Below are 18,576 nucleotides of genomic sequence, written 5' to 3'. Positions count from 1 at the left end.
AGTTATAATTCCACAACATACATTATGTATATTGTTATCAAATTTCATATGTTAAAGACTTACAAATAAATAATAAAAAATTAAAATTTTTAATATGTATTAAAAAAACAAGTAAAATTATACTATAGTAGTTGTACGATTCCCCAAATTATTATGTTAGTATAAGTCTGATGAGACAGTTTAAAAAACATGTTAACAAAAACTTATTTTCAATAATGAAACACATCACTAAACGCTCATAATACCATGATACACCTCCTTTTAAAAAAGTAATGAAGATATCGGTAATAATATTATGTGGTACCCAATTATATTATTTATACAGACTGATAGCACTGATAAATACAAGCAGGACATCGATTTTTTTTAACTCACCACTAAAATTGGTGTGAAATATGTGCTTAGTGTGTTTCACAGACTTTTTCAACATGTGGCCTTAGATCGTTGAAGGGCTAACATGCAATTCAATTTCAGAATATACACTCATGTCCAAAATTATTGTCGCATGTCTATAAATGTGTTGTTGTAGGAGTATAATTTGATAACGAATTCGCCCGGTATTTCTTATAGTGTTAGTGTGTGTATAATCGGCAAAGACAAGTATGTGGCAAATTTCATGTCAAAAGAGCAGTAAATAAGAACAATAAAACGAAAATAAAATTTTCTTGTCCATTTAGTTACATTTTATTTTACTCATTATGATTTTCGCATCTATAATTCTTTTCCTATGAAAATTAACAACAAATATACATTTCCTGAGTATGCACATAGTATCAGTATTAAAAGTACTCTGCAAAATCATTATCAAATTATATTCTTACAAGAAGACAGTTATAGATATACGGCAATAATTTTGGACACGAGTGTACCTACCAGTCTGTTCTTCTGTTCAGATTTTACTATTTTCATTGCATTGTAGAAGATGGAGATTCACACAATATGACATTGAAAAACGTCAGCAAAAGTTTTACGGCCCTCTTTGTGATTGTGGGACACTGATATCGTGTATAAATTGAAAAGGACTGTACTAGAGTGTCGAGAAATTTTGTTTTCATGGTAGAATCAAATGCCAAGTCTGATAATTCATTTTTTCGTTGACAAGTTAGTGGCACTTTTTATGCTGATGTCATCAGATTTAAAAAGTTGTTAAAAAACGACAATTATCCTTAAATAATGTTTTATGCTTACCTTTAACCTTCAAACTGATTGTCTTACCCTTTTCCTTCCTGACACAGGTGGTCATTACGTACCAGTCTTCGCAAAATTCTGCGTTCATCAACGCAACGCAAAAAATGCAGAAAGTGCTATTAATGATGCTCACGAGACGAGACATTAGGCTGTCTCGTCCCATCTCTACAGATTATTGTCTCGTCTCATGTCGAGAAGTTATGTCTCGTCTCGTCTCGAATGTTAGAATGAGACGAAAATTATACCAAATTACATTATTAAAAATAATAAAGTTTGGTAAATTTGCAACGTTCTGATCAACATGAAGCAAAGATCACAACTTATGACGCAAGCAACTGACAACTAGACAAGGACGATGCACATACAGTTTATTTTATAACCTTCTCCGCTATCTGAGTTAAATGCCAATAATTTTTTATGCCTTGTGAAATTTTGATGTTGGGATACTCATGAGTCGTGTCTTCACTTTCCCACATTTAAAAAAAAAAATACGCAATTAAAAACTGATTCTACATTTTCCTTAACCAGGGATGTAATGGAACGTATACGTGAGTATACGGCGTATACCCACCAAAAATTTATATAGTCCAGCGTATACTCACCTTACATTTACGAAACAATAAGCAAATACTGGGGTGTGTATACGCCAGGTAGTCTTGTGTATACGCTATACTTTTGAAAACGATCAAGCGTATACCTACCATTAATTCTACCATTACATCACTGTCCTTAACTATTTAGTAAGGAGAAAATACATTTACTGGAATAGTTTGTTTGTGAATATGCTACCGCTTTCTGAAAGCCTAAATAACATGCTGTCTTATGAGAGCCCTTCACACATGAGCGTGAACTTAGGTGGAATGGAGAAATTGTACAAATATTTGAAGTTCAGAATTTTCTCATTTTGTTGTTACTCTGATGAAATTCGTATTTTATATATTTCTATTATGCAGTTCGTCAAACGAAGATATAGACATCATGAAGTAATTGAAATTTTTTCTTTTATCTTCTCTCAATTTAAGAAACACATTGTGAAAATAACATTCTTCCAACCCTTATCGATTTATAGGATGAATCAACATTGTCTGTATTTCTTTTCCTTTTTAATTGCAATTTATCGCCAAGATTAAGGCTGTAGCTTCTTCTGACTCTACCATGGCTGCCATTTCGGTATCACGATCTTTTGAGCGGCTCGGAAGTATTCAATGCCTTCACACTACAGTTTATGTGAGCGGCTCACGCAAGCAATTCACAAGATCCTAGTGTGAAGGCAGCCTTAATATCATATTAATTTCAAAACTAATTGTTTAAGATTAAAAATCATAATTTTCATTACTGTGTGACATGCAATGAGACTTTCTTACTAGGAAGCCTTCATAACTAAGGTTACAATAGGAAAAAAAAAATACTGAATTAATTTTCGGAGCGCTTCATGGATAGGAGTCCTGGTCTGATCCCATATTATGTTTGTTTGTATTACATAACATTATGATAATGGGTTTTCTTTCACGTTATCCATATTCTTACTTCCCAATTGTTTTATAACCGTTCTTTCATTAATTATTCTTCTACTTCAGGGTTTCTCAACCTGGGGTCGCGAAGATAAGCGGAAGAGATCAATATAATTAGAATCTAATACCGGAAACTATTTTTTAAAAATATTATTTTGAATTTTATTCTGATAAGCACATTTTTATTCTTATGTATACTGTTAACAACAAAAAATAGGCCAACCACGTGGTTCGGATTCCACGTTAATCAGTAGGTCCACGTCTCATATAGCCTCGCTGCTGAAACGGACGTTAAACTAAAAATAAATTAAATAAATAAAAAAATAGGCCAACTAAACGTCTTTAACAGGTGCAGAGTTGTTAAAAATCAATTTAAATGAAAGAGGTACGATATAAAACTAACGAGAACTGCATATTAAAATACTAGAAAAATACAAATGCAACAAAACCTGCATATTGAAATACAATTAAAATTGAAAGCTAATGAGATACCTGACCATGGTGTGATTTCACTAGAGCGGCAATCCAGTTCAATCTTCTTCTTCTTCTTTTTAAGTTTTACGTCCCAGGGTTATGCGTATGCTGGTTAGGCTAAAGGAAACAGTGAGGATAAGAGATGAGTGAAATGGTGGAATGAAGAAAATGGGAGGAAATGGGAGAACTCCGAGAAAACCCACGAGGACGGTGTTTGTCCACCACAAAGTCCACATGGCGCGAGCTGGGATCGAACAAGGGACCACAAGCACCGGAGATAGGTTCAATTTTCGTGACGTACCTTATTAAGTCATTTAAAATACTCAATAACTTTTTTTTTTAAACAACTGTCCAAGTTTTTAAAAACCAAAATTAGAAATCACTTTATTTTTATCATATGGCCCAAAATTATGGGAGTTATGAAGTTTTAAAATTTTCAAACCGCCTCCGTTTTGAAACAGTATGATGGATCGGTTTCGACATTTCTAATATAAATGAACTGACCAACTGCATTCGCTTTTAGAGAAGATATTGTATTTACTATAAAGAACAACAAGAACAAGAAATAGATGGATATCTTGAGATCTGCGCAATAGGTATATTTAAAATCTCACACAAGGTTATTACAAAGCAGAAATTATAAGGAGGTCTCTCGCACGAAGATGTGTTCAAATGGTTGTCGTGATAGGAATTAAGTTGAGAACCACTGTGCTACTTTAACGTAAAGAGCATCACCGTGGGGCAATAGATTTCACTTTCATTTGAATTTTATTATTTTTGAAACTTGCAGGAAATGTTGGTAAAGGGGCTTTGCCACGTTAAATGAATCTTGTAGCTGTCATAAAAAAGATCTTGAAACCCTACCATATTTCACCGTGTAAACATAGTCTTGAAGGGGACACACAACATTTTTAAAAAATCTTGCAAGGAGTTGAACCATATGCAACTTTCTGGAACGTCTTTCTTGCTACGTGCTATCGCCCTTCCGTTGACATAAAGGAAAAACCAGTTCGCCGCTTCCGAAACAACGGATTCTTTTGGACAGGGAGGGAAATTGCGCCAAAATACACGTTTTTAATGAGGAGATTCACCGTTTGTCCACTAGAGTGCAGTGCTGCATGTGTGGAGGTACCTTTCTTGCTTTCAAGAAGTCGTAACATTTAAACAGTAAATATAAAGATCGGGTTGCAAGTTTTTTTTTTTTAATGACAGCTACAAGATTCATTTAACGTGCCAATGTGGTATAAAAGTGAAATAAATAAAATCCACTTTATATTATTTTTTACCATTTACAGTGCACAACCTGTTGTATTTTTTAGTAGTAATGTGTGAGTATCCTGTGCTGTCTAGCTGTTGCTTACTTACCTAAGTTGACAAACATCTTTGCTGGTGATTTCTATTCGGAAATCACAAAAGGTGCCAGAAGTATCCGGATTGGGGTAGCTTGGGTTCACAAAATAAGCCACAGATTCCTTGCTCATGTTGCGACAGGTCTTCTGAACTGAAAAGTAAGTTTTTATCATTTTATATAACAAATAACCAGATATGATTTGAGCACTATAGTTACTTGAAAATATTCTAAAACTTGACTCTTGAAAAATAGACTTATGAAAAGTAGATTTTATTTCTAATAGTGTGGAAAGGTTACTTTTTGATGCGGAAAAGATAAAAATAAAAGTTTAGGGTAATCGGAGCACGTTTTGATGTCCCGCAAGTACGATAATATTTCATACATTTAAAATTTCGTGCACTGCTTCAGCCTCTTACGCTCTTTTATTTGCACTAAAAAAGCGTTTATTGCACTTGTTATACCTATTTATTGATAGAACAAACTTCTGGAGTGGGTGAAGTGAAGCGATTTAAACTTATGATGAAGTTAAAAAAGTAAATCATAAACCAACTAATATTGTAAAACGAAACATAACTTATTCGAAGATAGAACCATTCCTCCCCCTTCCCCCAAAAAGTGTTTCTTCAATAATAAGAAATAACAATTACAATCAATGTTTTTAAAGTGCAAATAAAAGAAGAGTGAAAGAGGCTGAAATGGAATAAGAAATGCCTTATACTATTTGTCAAACTTTATCGTCATTGCGGCATCTCAAACAATACTTCGATTAACCTAAAATTTTATTTTTCTGTCTTTTACATCAAAAGACAACTTTTCCGATAAATTAAAAATAAAATTTTAAAATTAGATTTTTTCCGTTCCATCCTATTGGGCATGACAAAGAATGACGTATGTGAATAGGTATAGTAGGTCTATTTTAGGTAAGTTGCTAAGAAACTATAATTTTAACCTATCTAAAGAAAAATAACATAATGATATTACGATAATTATACTTTCATGAATTTATATAAAACATTATGTAATAAGAGGGAAAGCCGTAGTAATTATTTCTTCTAAGGCATAGCAAGTATGTGAACACTTATCTTCTTCTATTTCTTATCTTCTACTTCTGAATATACATATTTATGATTTTAACAAAGTGCTGTGGATTGGCTGATTGCTATTCCTAGCACTATAAATAAAGCGTATTATTATTATTAGAACTAGAAATTTTAGCTGCTGCATTCTATTTTGACTTTGTTTGTTTATTTTGCTATTAAAATGCCCAAATTGGCTTGACTTGCAAAGAAATTATTAAATAAACAACCCTAACTGTGGTTTGATTGCACTTTTTCAATGCAAGCACCTGTCCTCAATTGCAACTTTCTCCACGTTTTATTTATTTTTTGACTCCTTCTCAACATTTTATTCCTATAATAATTAAGCAAGGAACTGAACCTATACAGCAGTGGCGACGGTTGGACGTTAAAAGAGGGGGGAAGGGGGCAAGACATGATCTGAATATTTTTATATCAATCTTAGTTTCCCTGGTTGATGTTAACACTTTGTTTAACGAAAAGTTGAATAACTAATAGGATACAATCTTTTCAGTTAAAATACCGTATATCGTATTTCATATTTTATTAAGTATGTTGAAAACATGAACACAAGTACCTACTAGTCCTTTGTACTCGTAAACAATGAAGATGTAAGGAGGGATTTGATTCCTTGCTCATGAACATCTTAAAATTCTGTTTGGAAAATTGTATAATCAGATTATTTAATAACAAATAACTAGAAAGGATAATATTAATCATAGTAATGAATAATGAGTAATGAATAATGATAATATTAATCATAGTAATGAATTTATATTGAAACTGGTGATTAATGAACAACTTATATTTTTAATTCCACACATACTATTAAATGCATATTATTACTCTTAGAAAGACAGTAAATACTGCAAGCATAGGGCCTATGCTACGATATTCAAAGAAATATTTAATTTTGCAGCTTCCTGAAACATGTTCAATGCTATTAGGTGCAGTTTCACTTTCTTGGAATACACCACAACTGAACAATATTTAGAATTACTCCTCACTTCAGTTATACAAAATAATCCTAAAACCTAGAATTATGTTGAATTCACTAAATTTAATTATATATACACTCGTACACCCCTAAACACACCACTTCACTCGTATACTGCAAAACAATGAAAAAGGTAGAAGGTATCTTATTATTCTCTTTTTAATCAATATTTCTTATTATTAGACAGACAAAAAAAATGTGCAATTGAAGAATAACAGGATTTTTTTTTTTTTTTTTTTTTTGCGAAATGTTATCTCAATTAGTTTCAAAGCGGCTGACTAACACATCGAGCCCTTGTAAGAAGAAATGAAAGTACGCTGGAATTGGTGCGCTCCAATAGGTTAATTTTTGGGCCATTTTTCGTGGCAATTAAAACGCAATTCTTGCAGCTTTCTTAACTCCACGGGAAAACAATTAATACGTACTCACGTAACGGCAAATATTACATGGCATCATTTTTCTATGAACCAGTAATATATACAATAACTTTATATTTTCAAATGATATATATTAGTGGGTCACTTCTAAAAAGTGAGGGGGCAACTGCCCCCTTTGCCCCCTCTAATCGCCGCCCATGCTACAGCATAACATTACTTTTACTTTAATGTAGTTCCATCAAGCGTCAAGTTACGAAAAACTAGACATTGAAATGTTAAATTCTATTTGTTTTCACAGTTTTTCGGACTTGTGTGAACTTCATTGAAACGCTAAATGTTATCTGTTTTAACAGACTTCTGAACTTGTGACTTAAATAACACTGTATTCTGGGACTTGTTTTAAGGAAACTTTTTAATACATGAATGAACTTTTAGTCCTTATGTATGATGTAGTTAATTTTGGTTCTCTTTGTATGAATATTTACATTTGAAATTTGTCTTTTTTCCCCAAAATTTTGCACCTTCTTAAAACCAAAATTTTACACCGAAAGTTCCTAGTTCTAGTTATTCCTTTACTGTACTTCACATGATTCACAAATATTCGAGGCTTTAACACAGGAAGCCATATCTTCTTATGTCATAGTCGCTATATAATGTTCTCTCGTGACTAAATGATTAATTTTACCATCTTGTGTGGAAGATGACGCTTGAAATTTAGCATCCCTTTCCGCACTGAGACTATATGAGACGTGCAAATACTTAGGTCAGTTGGAACCCGAACCATCGTGATGCTTCCAATTTTCAATGAAATAAAACCTGGGATACAATGACTTCTTTTCAACATCCACTACCTTCCAGATCAGCGAGGAAGGCTCTCATGTGATTCGGATCCCATAATATAGGCATACTGTTGATACGGTCCTGAAATGGGACATTGAAATGAAATGAAATCTTTAGTTTTATGTCCCATGGTTATGCCGGTTAGGCTAAAGGAGACGGTGATGAGAAATGAGTGAAATGGTGGAATGAAGAAAGTGGGAGGAAACGGGAGAAAACCGAGAAAACCCACGAGCACGGTGTTTGTCTACCATGGGACATTGAAGTCCTAACCATCTAATAAATTACTTTTTATTTTCGATGTATTTTCTGTAGATTTTGACTCTGTTTTGTAGAAAATATGGACGAAGCAATTATCACTTACCCATACAACAGGTACCGTGGCCCTTTGAGCAAGTACCTACTTTTGTCCCTCCAATTAACTCGCATTTCTTTGAAGAATAACAAGTCCCCACATTGCGTCCCTCCGTTGATTCACAAACTGTGTTCTCAATACGAGGTTTGGCTGCTGCATTGCTTCCACTGGACATAAATACCGTTGGAAACAAAGAGATTTCTGGAAAAGACACAAAAGATAGTAATAAATAATTAAATAGATGTGGGAGAAATAAATGATAAAGTTCAAAGCAATCATGTGTTAGTGAAGAATTCCCTAATGACTAATTTTAGCTTCCTGGTTGGTATTATCAGTGAAGATTTGAAATGTGAATGGGAAATAAAACCAAGTACATGAATGACGAAAGAAAGTCAAGGAAGGAGAAAAGTATGGAACAGAACTTCAATTTAATTTAGAAACACAACTTCTTTATCATAACTAAGTGCCAGTTAAAATTTGCAGTTGTTTAAGGTACTGCCTGACATATGAATATACAGTTTTATTTATGACATTTAAAACTAACAGTATAAAAAACATGCATAAATTTAAAAAAATAATTTATAAGTTCTAGTTTTTGACAAACACACAAAATATCCAAACTTACCGCTAAAACAGTTCAGTATCATATCAAAGTAACCTTTATGGAAAATTAGCTCAATTCAGTGATATTAAATGGTATTATCTGTCAGGAAAGTAAATGTACACCTATTTTTCGAGTCTGGCATTCCTGCGCTCTATCCGTGGAGAGTATGAGAATTAAATCAATCAAATGTTTACTGAGGGACAAAAAGAAAAGTTTAATCTCAATAAGACATTGCACAAGGCACAAACTGTGAATACGAATAGTGCATAGTGTAAATAAAGGACGACACCGAAAGAGAAAGCCAGAAACAGCTGTTAAACTGGAAAAAAAGAGTAAAAATTGTCGAAGTGAGAACATAAAACACAAACATCCCAAAGACGCCGACAACTAAACGTTCACCATGCCATGATCTTGGTGTACTGGTTAAGGCGCTGGCTTACAAATGCAAAGGTCGCCAGTTCGAATCTTCGGCGAGGACATTTTAAAAAATTGTTTGTTACTAATACATGCAATTCATGAGAGATGCTAAAAGAGGTTTATTTAGTTTTTCGTAGCAATTATTATTGGTAATGTTTAGTACTGATAACAATTTTTGTCTTTGCGTATTGCTTTTATTCTTTTCTTCATTTCAAAAGAGAAGAATATCCGAACAAATGCCACCAAAATTCCTCATATTTTGAATGTAAACACCATTTGCAATTAGTAAAGAATAAAAATTGAACGTTCCGATGTAGCTGCAAAAAGTAAAAAGGAAAAACATGGAAGTGGACCATACTCATGGTTATTAAAAATACAATTTCTACATGCCTTACACCTCCCGACCACGTTTCTACGTTAGCAAGTAAGAGGTTTCTGTTTAGGTTAGGCTGGTCAATAGTTTTGCAAAGGGGCCCGGTTTAGCTCTGACGCACCACAGGTGCGAAAAGGGAGCAAAACACTTTTTGTCTCTCCCTCTGTGTGTCTATTTATCTATCTATCTGTAACGCTACTTGTGAATGCCATAACCACCCTAATTTTCACCGGATTGAGACGAAACTTGGCACAAACATTAATTGTTCAAATATCTTGATGAGTTCGTTAACCAGAATAATCAGACGAAACTGTTCAAAATGGTGGCCTTTCAAACTTAAAAACTTCCAAGGGAACCAAATTTCGCCCATAAATAGGTATTCAGAAAGTTTGAATAACTTTTCCGCTTTTACTGAAATATTTGTGTGCAGAGGCTTATTGAAATATTGGACCCGATTAATCGCATAAAGAAGGTTCACGCCCTTTTGCTACGGTCAGGATATTTTTTTTTTTGCAGGAGGGGGTTATTTTTGTATCGGAACAAGATGATTGTTAGTGATGATATGAAATTACACATTGAAAGTGAAGTAACTTGTGAAACGTGTTATTTGAAAGAATAATATAATAAATGTGCTTTCCTCTAACACAGAGAACTGTAAATCATGTATTTCGAGTTCTGGGGCGTGAATGGCGAGGAGTGTTATTTGATTTGCTTTTTAGTAACACATTGCATTGCAAATAAAGGTAGGCAATATTAGTGGTAAGTAAAACAACAACAACAACAACAACAACAACAATAATAATAATAATAATAATAATAATAATAATAATAATAATAATAATAATAATAATAATAGTTGTTGTTTGTGGCAAGGCAATATCTTCCTCAATTTTTCTTCAAACGTAATGATTGTAACGCCATATCTCCCTTACAAACAAAATATTAGCAATTTATATCGAGAGAACGGGAAATTGTAGAGTGATGGGAGCAACGCTGGATAGTAAGCACTCATAGTACTCAGAAAAATAAGCGATTTCAATGCAAAATGAACGAAGAGTCATTGTCATGGATAGTCATGTAGCCACGGCAGAGCCGTCTTTACGCAAAATGTCAATAACTTATATCGAGAGAACAGGAGGTGATAGTGAGATGGCATGGTGATAGTGGTTGGACACCGTGGACCCATAAGGCGCATCGAAAAAATTGGGGGGGGGGGGGCGCCAGCGAGCCTTACTTATTTCCACATAATAATATAAAATTATATTGTCGAAATACACACACGAGTTAGCTAGCAATATTTCATATTATTATTATTATTATTATTATTATTATTATTATTATTATTATTATTATTATTATTATTGACAGTGTCCTTTCATTACGTGTGCATGTTTGACATGAAGCCAAAGAGAAGATCCATCATTCGTAGAAAGAATAAGAATAGTCAGTTACTTTAACTGTGAACTATGCCGAAAAATACGAAAAGAGTGACTGCCTGTAGCGAAAATAAACAATACTTTCTCTCAAATGGATAAAAAATCAAGCCAAGATAGATTGGAACTCACATGGTCGGCGCGAACAGCCAGTTCATTGCCCACTTTTTCTTTAACTGACTCACCGAACGTGTTTTAGTAACTTACTTATTGCTAATTTTACTTCCTTCACTCGTTTACCTTGCTTTTTCTAATAACTTATAACGACGGGGACACGAACACAGAAACATCGACGACAGTTAAAAATCATAGATATTCTCCCGCCGGGAATCGAACCCGGGACACCATACACCAAAGGCGCACGTGCTAGCCATTACACCAGCAGGGAGGGCACTGCTCACTCCCTCTGTCGTTAGGGATTACGACCACTGTATTTTTTCAGCTATCACTTCTCTGGGTTGTATACTACGATCACATGTTTCTTCTTTGCTGGAAGAGTTAAACCTACATTCTATGTATTATAATACATGAGGTATTTAGACCTACATGCTCTTCATATAATGTAATAAAAGGGTCATGCTGATTATAAGAAAAAGAACATTCCTTGGACAAAACGGAAACTATTGACATCAGAAATATTTACCTACGAGGCATGCGCAGTAGCATATTTCGGAATAGTTACTGTTTAGTTCAGTAAACGAAGAAAGGGGTATAAAAAAGCAAATATTTCGCGTCAACGAGACCGACCAGAGTTGAGAGGCGAAAGCAGATGTGTAGTAATGCAACAACTTGGTTAAATTGATATTTGGTTCTTTATTCTGTAGTAGATCGTATCACAACTTTACGGGAGAGCAAAGAAAGACTTACTGACGCTGTCATGTAGTAAGCTTTAGTAACACGATCATATAGACACAAATGGATGTAACTGTGAGTACTACAACTTGGATTTAACGAAAGCCGTTTAGATATTCAGTGGTTTGCAGGGTTGTATAAGACACAAAAAGATAAGACACAATACAATTCTTCATACCTCAGCTTCCAGTAACTGGATACATGCAATTTCTGGTTAGATACTGAAACTGCTGTTGGATTTTAATACATGATGTATTGCAGGATACAAAATGTTATGCATTACTTGTTTGTTTGTAGACAGCTACCAGCTTAGTGTTCTGAAAGGTTGTGTATAAACTAGAGATAGCCAATTCCGGAATTATTACTTTCCGGACTTCCGAAAGTAAAACCGGACAAATTCCGAAATTCGGAAAATTCAGATTTTGGAATAATTCCGGAATTCGAAAAAATCCGGAATTTAGACATTTCTGATTTCGTTAACATTCCGGAATTCGGAAAAATCCGGATTTTTTCGAAATCCGGAGTTTTTCTCAATTCCGGACTTTTCTAAATTCCGGATTCTTCCCGAGTTCCGGAATTCTTCTCAATTGAGAAGTTTAACTGAATTCCATATTTTTCCGAAATCCGTAAAGTGAAAGTTCCGCTTCCAAAAAATGAATTTATTTTGGTTAATATGAAATGTGGCGGAAATAAATCTTTGACCAGGTAATGGCCACTGCTTTGAAAGAAATAGAGAGTATGAGAATTCAAACTGTCATATTTGTAGTTTCGTGTGGAGAAAAAACAAACTTGTGAACCAACGGTTTAAGAAAAACTCAAGTTATTAATGAAAGCTTTGCCGACATCATAAATAAAATACGAAAGACATTTCGAATCGAAGAAATATAACACACAAGTTTGCAAGCGGAGACAAAGAAACCTAACGTAACCAGACTAAGGACGAATCGTTTACCGCGTAGCGATCAAGGTCAAGCTGTTTTCGAGGTCGAGTTTCGAGTTGAGTCGAGTTTGATAATGGCTTGCTCGCTCGTTCAGCTCGTTTTAGCTCGTTTTGAAATAATGGCCTGATTAGACTGGAAAGCGAAAGCCATGAGAAATGTAAGCAGTAATGTGGAATACTTTTAGTGTAGCTCACGACAGGGGTGCGTCTCGTCTCGTAATTTTAGTGCATCTCGTGGTTCAATTTCAGTGTATCTCGTCTCGTAATTTTAGTGCATCTCGTGGGGCAATTTCAGTGTATCTCGTCTCGTCTAGATAACGAGAAGACAAGAGTTTTTTATTATTATTACGAGACAACTTCAAATGTCGTAATCACCAATATAAGTATATACTGTAGTTCTTAAAATCAAGGCTGAGACCTGCACGGTCGAATTCTTGAGCCCAAGCAGAAGACCAACTCGGGTAGTGATATCAACCGGCTCGGCTCGTATCAACTGAGCGAACAGCTCGAGTCGGCTCGTTTGGAATTAGCCGATGCCTTGAGCCGGCTCAGTTGGAACGAGCCATCGACTCAGCTCAATTGAGCCGATGGCTCGAGCTTTCTCGGTTGGGATGGGTCCCCTACACGGCACATGTGAAACGGTTCAAGCCAGCTAAGTTGAAACTAGTCCATCGGCACATTTCGATTCAGCTCAACTAAGCCGATGGCTCAAATCGGCTCGGTTGGGTGACCTGTTGGCTCGGCTCACTTCTCGGTTCGGTTCAATAGTGAATGAGCTGTAAGCCGAGCCGCTCGAGCCGTTGAGAAGCCTAAACCCGGTCCCAGATGTTTTGAATATGTTTGGCTGAAGCCTATAACTGTTAACAATTTTTGGCTCGATGCCAAATACTTGCCCCTTCGGAACTCAAACCCAGAACGTGACCAATGTCTTTCCCTCCTGAAGACTTCTCGACGACCGAGATCGACAGTCAATTAGCTTTTAATTAATATTCAGATACAAACCGCATATCTTTTAAAGATTATACACGGTGTTGATATAATAATAATAATAATAATAATAATAATAATAATTTTAAACTTGCCTGAAATAACTGTAATAAATATAACTGAATATCACGCAACAGTAAGGCATATAATAAACTAATTTTTAGGATATGCAGAGGTAAATATAAAAGCATTGCTACAAAATACCGACACAGAGCATAATTCAATGAGCTCTGAAATATAATGTAACGAAATAGCCTATGAGATTCAGTCTACAGAGCAATTGTTACTTAAAGAATGGACATACACTATTTCGAGAATCGAGACAAGAGGGGAAATGTTTACGATACTTTTCGTCTCGTCTCGTCTCGATTCTCATTTCCAAAGAAAGACAAAAATTTTGAGTTAGCCTTGACCCGTCTCGAATGTAAAATGTTAATTCTCATGTTATTTTATTTGTTTTAGAAACGAGATGAGAAACTCCTCTTCTCGTGAGCAACATTAATCCAAACCGAAATATTCTTTCCAAATGTCACGTTTCTGCTTGTAATGGTATGACCTGAGCGATAATTAGCTACTAGCTTTTAATCTTCTACGAGATAATAATAATTATTACTAGTTTATAATTATTACTATTATTATTCCTGAAGATTTGATAGTTCAAGTATTGAAACATCCGAGTATTCAAATATCTGAATATAATAAACGTATGTTATCGCCGATCAATCGCCATCTAAAATCCTAAAGTAAAAAAAATTACAATATACATTCGCACAAGCACCTTGACCACTGAACCGCGATCGCTACGCGGTAAACGATTCGTCCTTAGTCTGGTTACGTTAGGTTTCTTTGTCTCCGCTTGCAAACTTGTATGTTATATTTCTTCGATTAAAAATGTCTTTCATATTTCTTTTATGAAGTCGGAAATGTTTACATTAATAACTTGAGTTGTTCTTAAACCGCTGGTTCACAAGTTTGTTTTTTCTCCACACGAAACTACAAATATTTCAGATTGAACTCTCATACACCCCATTTCTTTCAAAGCAGTCGCAATTACCTGGTCAAAGACTTATTTCCGCCACGATTCATATTAACCAAAATAAATTCATTTTTTGGAAGCGGATTTTTCACTTTACGGATTTCGGAAAATTATGGAATTCAGTAATTTCTAAATTCCGGATTTTTCCGAATTTCGGAATTATTCCAAAATTGGAATTTTCCGAATTCCGGAATTTGTCCGGTTTTACTTTCGGGAGTCCGAAAAGTAATAATTCCGGAATTGGCTATCTCTAGTTTATACACAACCTTTCAGAACACTAAGCTAGTAGCTGTCTACAAACAAACAAGTAATGCATAACATTTTGTATCCTGCAATACGTCATGTATTAAAATCCAACAGCAGTTTCAGTATCTATCCAGACATTGCATTATCTGGTTACTGGAAGCTGAGGTATGAAGAATTGTATTGTGTCTTATACAACCCTGCAAACCACTGAATATCTAAACGGCTTTCGTTAAATCCAAGTTGTAGTGCTCACAGTTACATCCATTTGTGTCTATATGATCGTGTTACTAAAGCTTACTACATGACAGCGTTAGTAAGTCTTTCTTTGCTCCTCCGTAAAGTTGTGATACGATCTACTACAGAATAAAGAACCAAATATCAATTTAACCAAGCTGTTGTATTACTACACATCTGCTTTCGCCTCTGTCAACTATGGTCGGTCTCGTTGACGCGAAATATTTGCTTTTTTATACCCCTTTCTTCGTTTACTGAACTAAACAGTAACTATTCTGAAATATGCTACTGCGCATGCCTCGTAGGTAAATATTTCTGATGTCAATAGTTTCCGTTTTGTCCAAGGAATGTTTTTTTTCTTATAATCAGCATGACCCTTTTATTACATTATATGAAGAGCATGTAGGTCTAAATACCTCATGTATTATAATACATAGAATGTAGGTTTAACTCTTCCAGCAAAGAAGAAACATGTGATCATAGTATACAACCCAGAGAAGTGATAGCTGGCAATACAGTGGTCGTAATCCCAAACGACACAGAGGGTGAGCCGTGCCCTCCCCGCTGGTCTAGTGGCTAGCACGTGCGCCTTTGGTGTATGGTGTCCCGGGTTCGTTTCCCGGCGTGAGAGCATCTATGATTTTTAACTGTCGTCGATGTTTCTGTGTTCGTGTCCCTGTCGTTTTAAGTTATTAGAAAAAGCAAGTTCAACGAGTGAAGCAAGTAAAATTAGCAATAAGTAAGTTACTAAAACACGTTCGGTGAGTCAGTTAAAATAAAAGGTGGACAATGAACTGGCTTTTCGCGCCGTCCATGCAAGTTCGAATCTATCTCTGCTTATTTTTTTTAGTCATTTGAGAGAAAGTATTGTTTATTTTCGCTACAGGTAGACACTCCTTTTGTATTTTTCGGCATCGTTCACAGTTAAAGTAACTGACTATTCTTATTCTTTCTACGAATGATGGATCTTCTCTTTGGCTTCATGTCAAACATGCACACGTAATGAAAAGACACTGTCAAAATAATAATAATAATAATAATATGAAATATCACTAGCTAACTCGTGTGTGTATTTTGACAATATAATTTTATATATTATGTGGAAATAAGTAATTCTGGCTGCCCCCCCCCCTAATTTTTTCGATGCGCCTTATGGGTCCACGGTGTCCAACATTAATGCCATCTCACTATCACCTCCTGTTCTCTCGATATAAGTTATTGACATTTTGCGTAAAGACGGCTCTACCGTGGCTACATGACTATCCATGACAATGACTCTTCGTTCATTTTGCATTGAAATCGCTTATTTTTCTGAGTACTATGAGTGCTTACTATCCAGCGTTGCTCCCATCACTCTACAATTTCCCGTTCTCTCGATATAAATTGCTAATATTTTGTTTGTAAGGGAGATATGGCGTTACAATCATTACGTTTGAAGAAAAATTGAGGAAGATATTGCCTTGCCACAAACAACAACTATTATTATTATTATTATTATTATTATTATTATTATTATTATTATTATTATTATTATTATTATTATTATTATTATTAGTATTATTATTATTATTATTATTATTACTATTATTATTATTATTATTATTATTATTATTATTATTATTATTATTATTATTATTATTATTATTGTTGTTCTTGTTTTACTTACCACTAATATTGCCTACCTTTATTTGCAATGCAATGTGTTACTAAAAAGCAAATCAAATAACACTCCTCGCCATTCACGCCCCAGAACTCGAAATACATGATTTACAGTTCTCTGTGTTAGAGGAAAACACATATATTATATTATTCTTTCAAATAACACGTTTCACAAGTTACTTCACTTTCAATGTGTAATTTCTTATCATCACTAACAATCATCTTGTTCCGATACGAAAATAACCCCCTCCTGCAAAAAAAAAAATATCCTGACCGTAGCAAAAGGGCGTGAACCTTCTTTAGGCGATTAATCGGGTCCAATATTTCAATAAGTCTCTGCACACAAGTTTTTAAGAGTTTGAAGGGCCGCCATTTTGAACATTTTCGTCTGATTATTCTGGTTAACGAACTCATCAAGATATTTGAACAATTAATGTTTGTGCCAAGTTTCGTCTCAATCCGCTGAAAATTAGGGTGGTTATGGCATTCACAAGTAGCGTTACAGATAGATAGATAAATAGACACACAGACGGAGAGAGAAAAATTGTTTTGCTCCCTTTTCGCACCCGTGGTGCGTCAGAGCTAAACCGGGCCCCTTTGCAAAACTATTGACCAGCCTAACCTAAACAGAAACCTCTTACTTGCTAACGTAGAAACGTGGTCGGGAGGTGTAAGGCATGTAGAAATTGTATTTTTAATAACCATGAGTATGGTCCACTTCCATGTTTTTCTTTTTACTTTTTGCAGCTACATCGGAACGTTCAATTTTTATTCTTTACTAATTGCAAATGGTGTTTACATTCAAAATATGAGGAATTTTGGTGGCATTTGTTCGGATATTCTTCTCTTTTGAAATGAAGAAAAGAATAAAAGCAATACGCAAAGACAAAAAGTATTATCAGTACTAAACATTACCAATAATAATTGCTACGAAAAACTAAATAAACCTCTTTTAGCATCTCTCATGAACTGCATGTATTAGTAACAAACAATTTTTTAAAATGTTCTCGCCGAAGATTCGAACTGGCGACCTTTGCATTTGTAAGCCAGCACCTTAACCACTACAGCAAGGTCATGGCATGGTGAACTCTTAGTTGTCTGTGTCTTTGTTATGTTTGTGTTTTATGTTCTCACTTCGACAATTTTTACTGTTTTTTTCTAAGTTTAACAGCTGTTTCTGGCTTTCTCTTTCGGTATCGTCCTTTATTTACACTATGCACTATTCGTATTCACAGCTTGTGCCCTCTGCAATGTCTTATTGAGATTAAACTTCTTTTTGTCCCTCAGTAAACATTTGATTGATTTAATTCTCATACTCTCCACGGATGGAGCGCAGGAATGTCAGACTCGAAAAATAGGTGTGCATTTACTTTCCTGACAGATAATACATATTCCGAGTAATTCTGAGAATCATTGCTCTTTCTTTAACCAATGTATGAGACCGTTAAACTGCTCGTTGCTTAAAATGTTGCACTAAGAAAGATGCAGCCAGGAAAGTCCAAATTTGTAGAATGTCTATAGCAGGGAAGTATAAATATATTTAGTCGATGGCTGCACAACACCTCCGCTGTCACCACGTTGTCACACAGAAAATACAGCGGATGTTAAGAGTATTCTGCACTTACTATT

The 18,576-nt window shown here is 34.8% G+C and overlaps 1 protein-coding gene across 2 annotated transcripts in view; it reads right to left on the bottom strand.

Moving 5' to 3' along the window:
* The window catches only part of LOC145669186 (uncharacterized), a 446,794-nt gene that overhangs the window by 138,480 nt on the left and 289,738 nt on the right, over positions 1–18,576 (bottom strand). For both annotated transcript variants that reach the window (XM_081737512.1, XM_081737511.1), the window contains exons 2-3: positions 8,176–8,367; positions 4,539–4,674 (exon numbers count right to left, since the gene is read on the bottom strand). In XM_081737512.1, the coding sequence (XP_081593638.1) occupies positions 4,539–4,674; positions 8,176–8,367 (328 nt within the window). The remainder of the gene's footprint in view (positions 1–4,538; positions 4,675–8,175; positions 8,368–18,576) is intronic.

This window comes from Thermobia domestica, chromosome 13 (genome assembly GCF_964235325.1).
Source record: "Thermobia domestica chromosome 13, izTheDome1.hap1.1, whole genome shotgun sequence".
NCBI lineage: Eukaryota > Metazoa > Arthropoda > Insecta > Zygentoma > Lepismatidae > Thermobia > Thermobia domestica.
The sequence above is the reverse complement of the archived record's forward strand: the minus strand, read 5'-3'. Positions and strand labels throughout refer to the sequence as shown.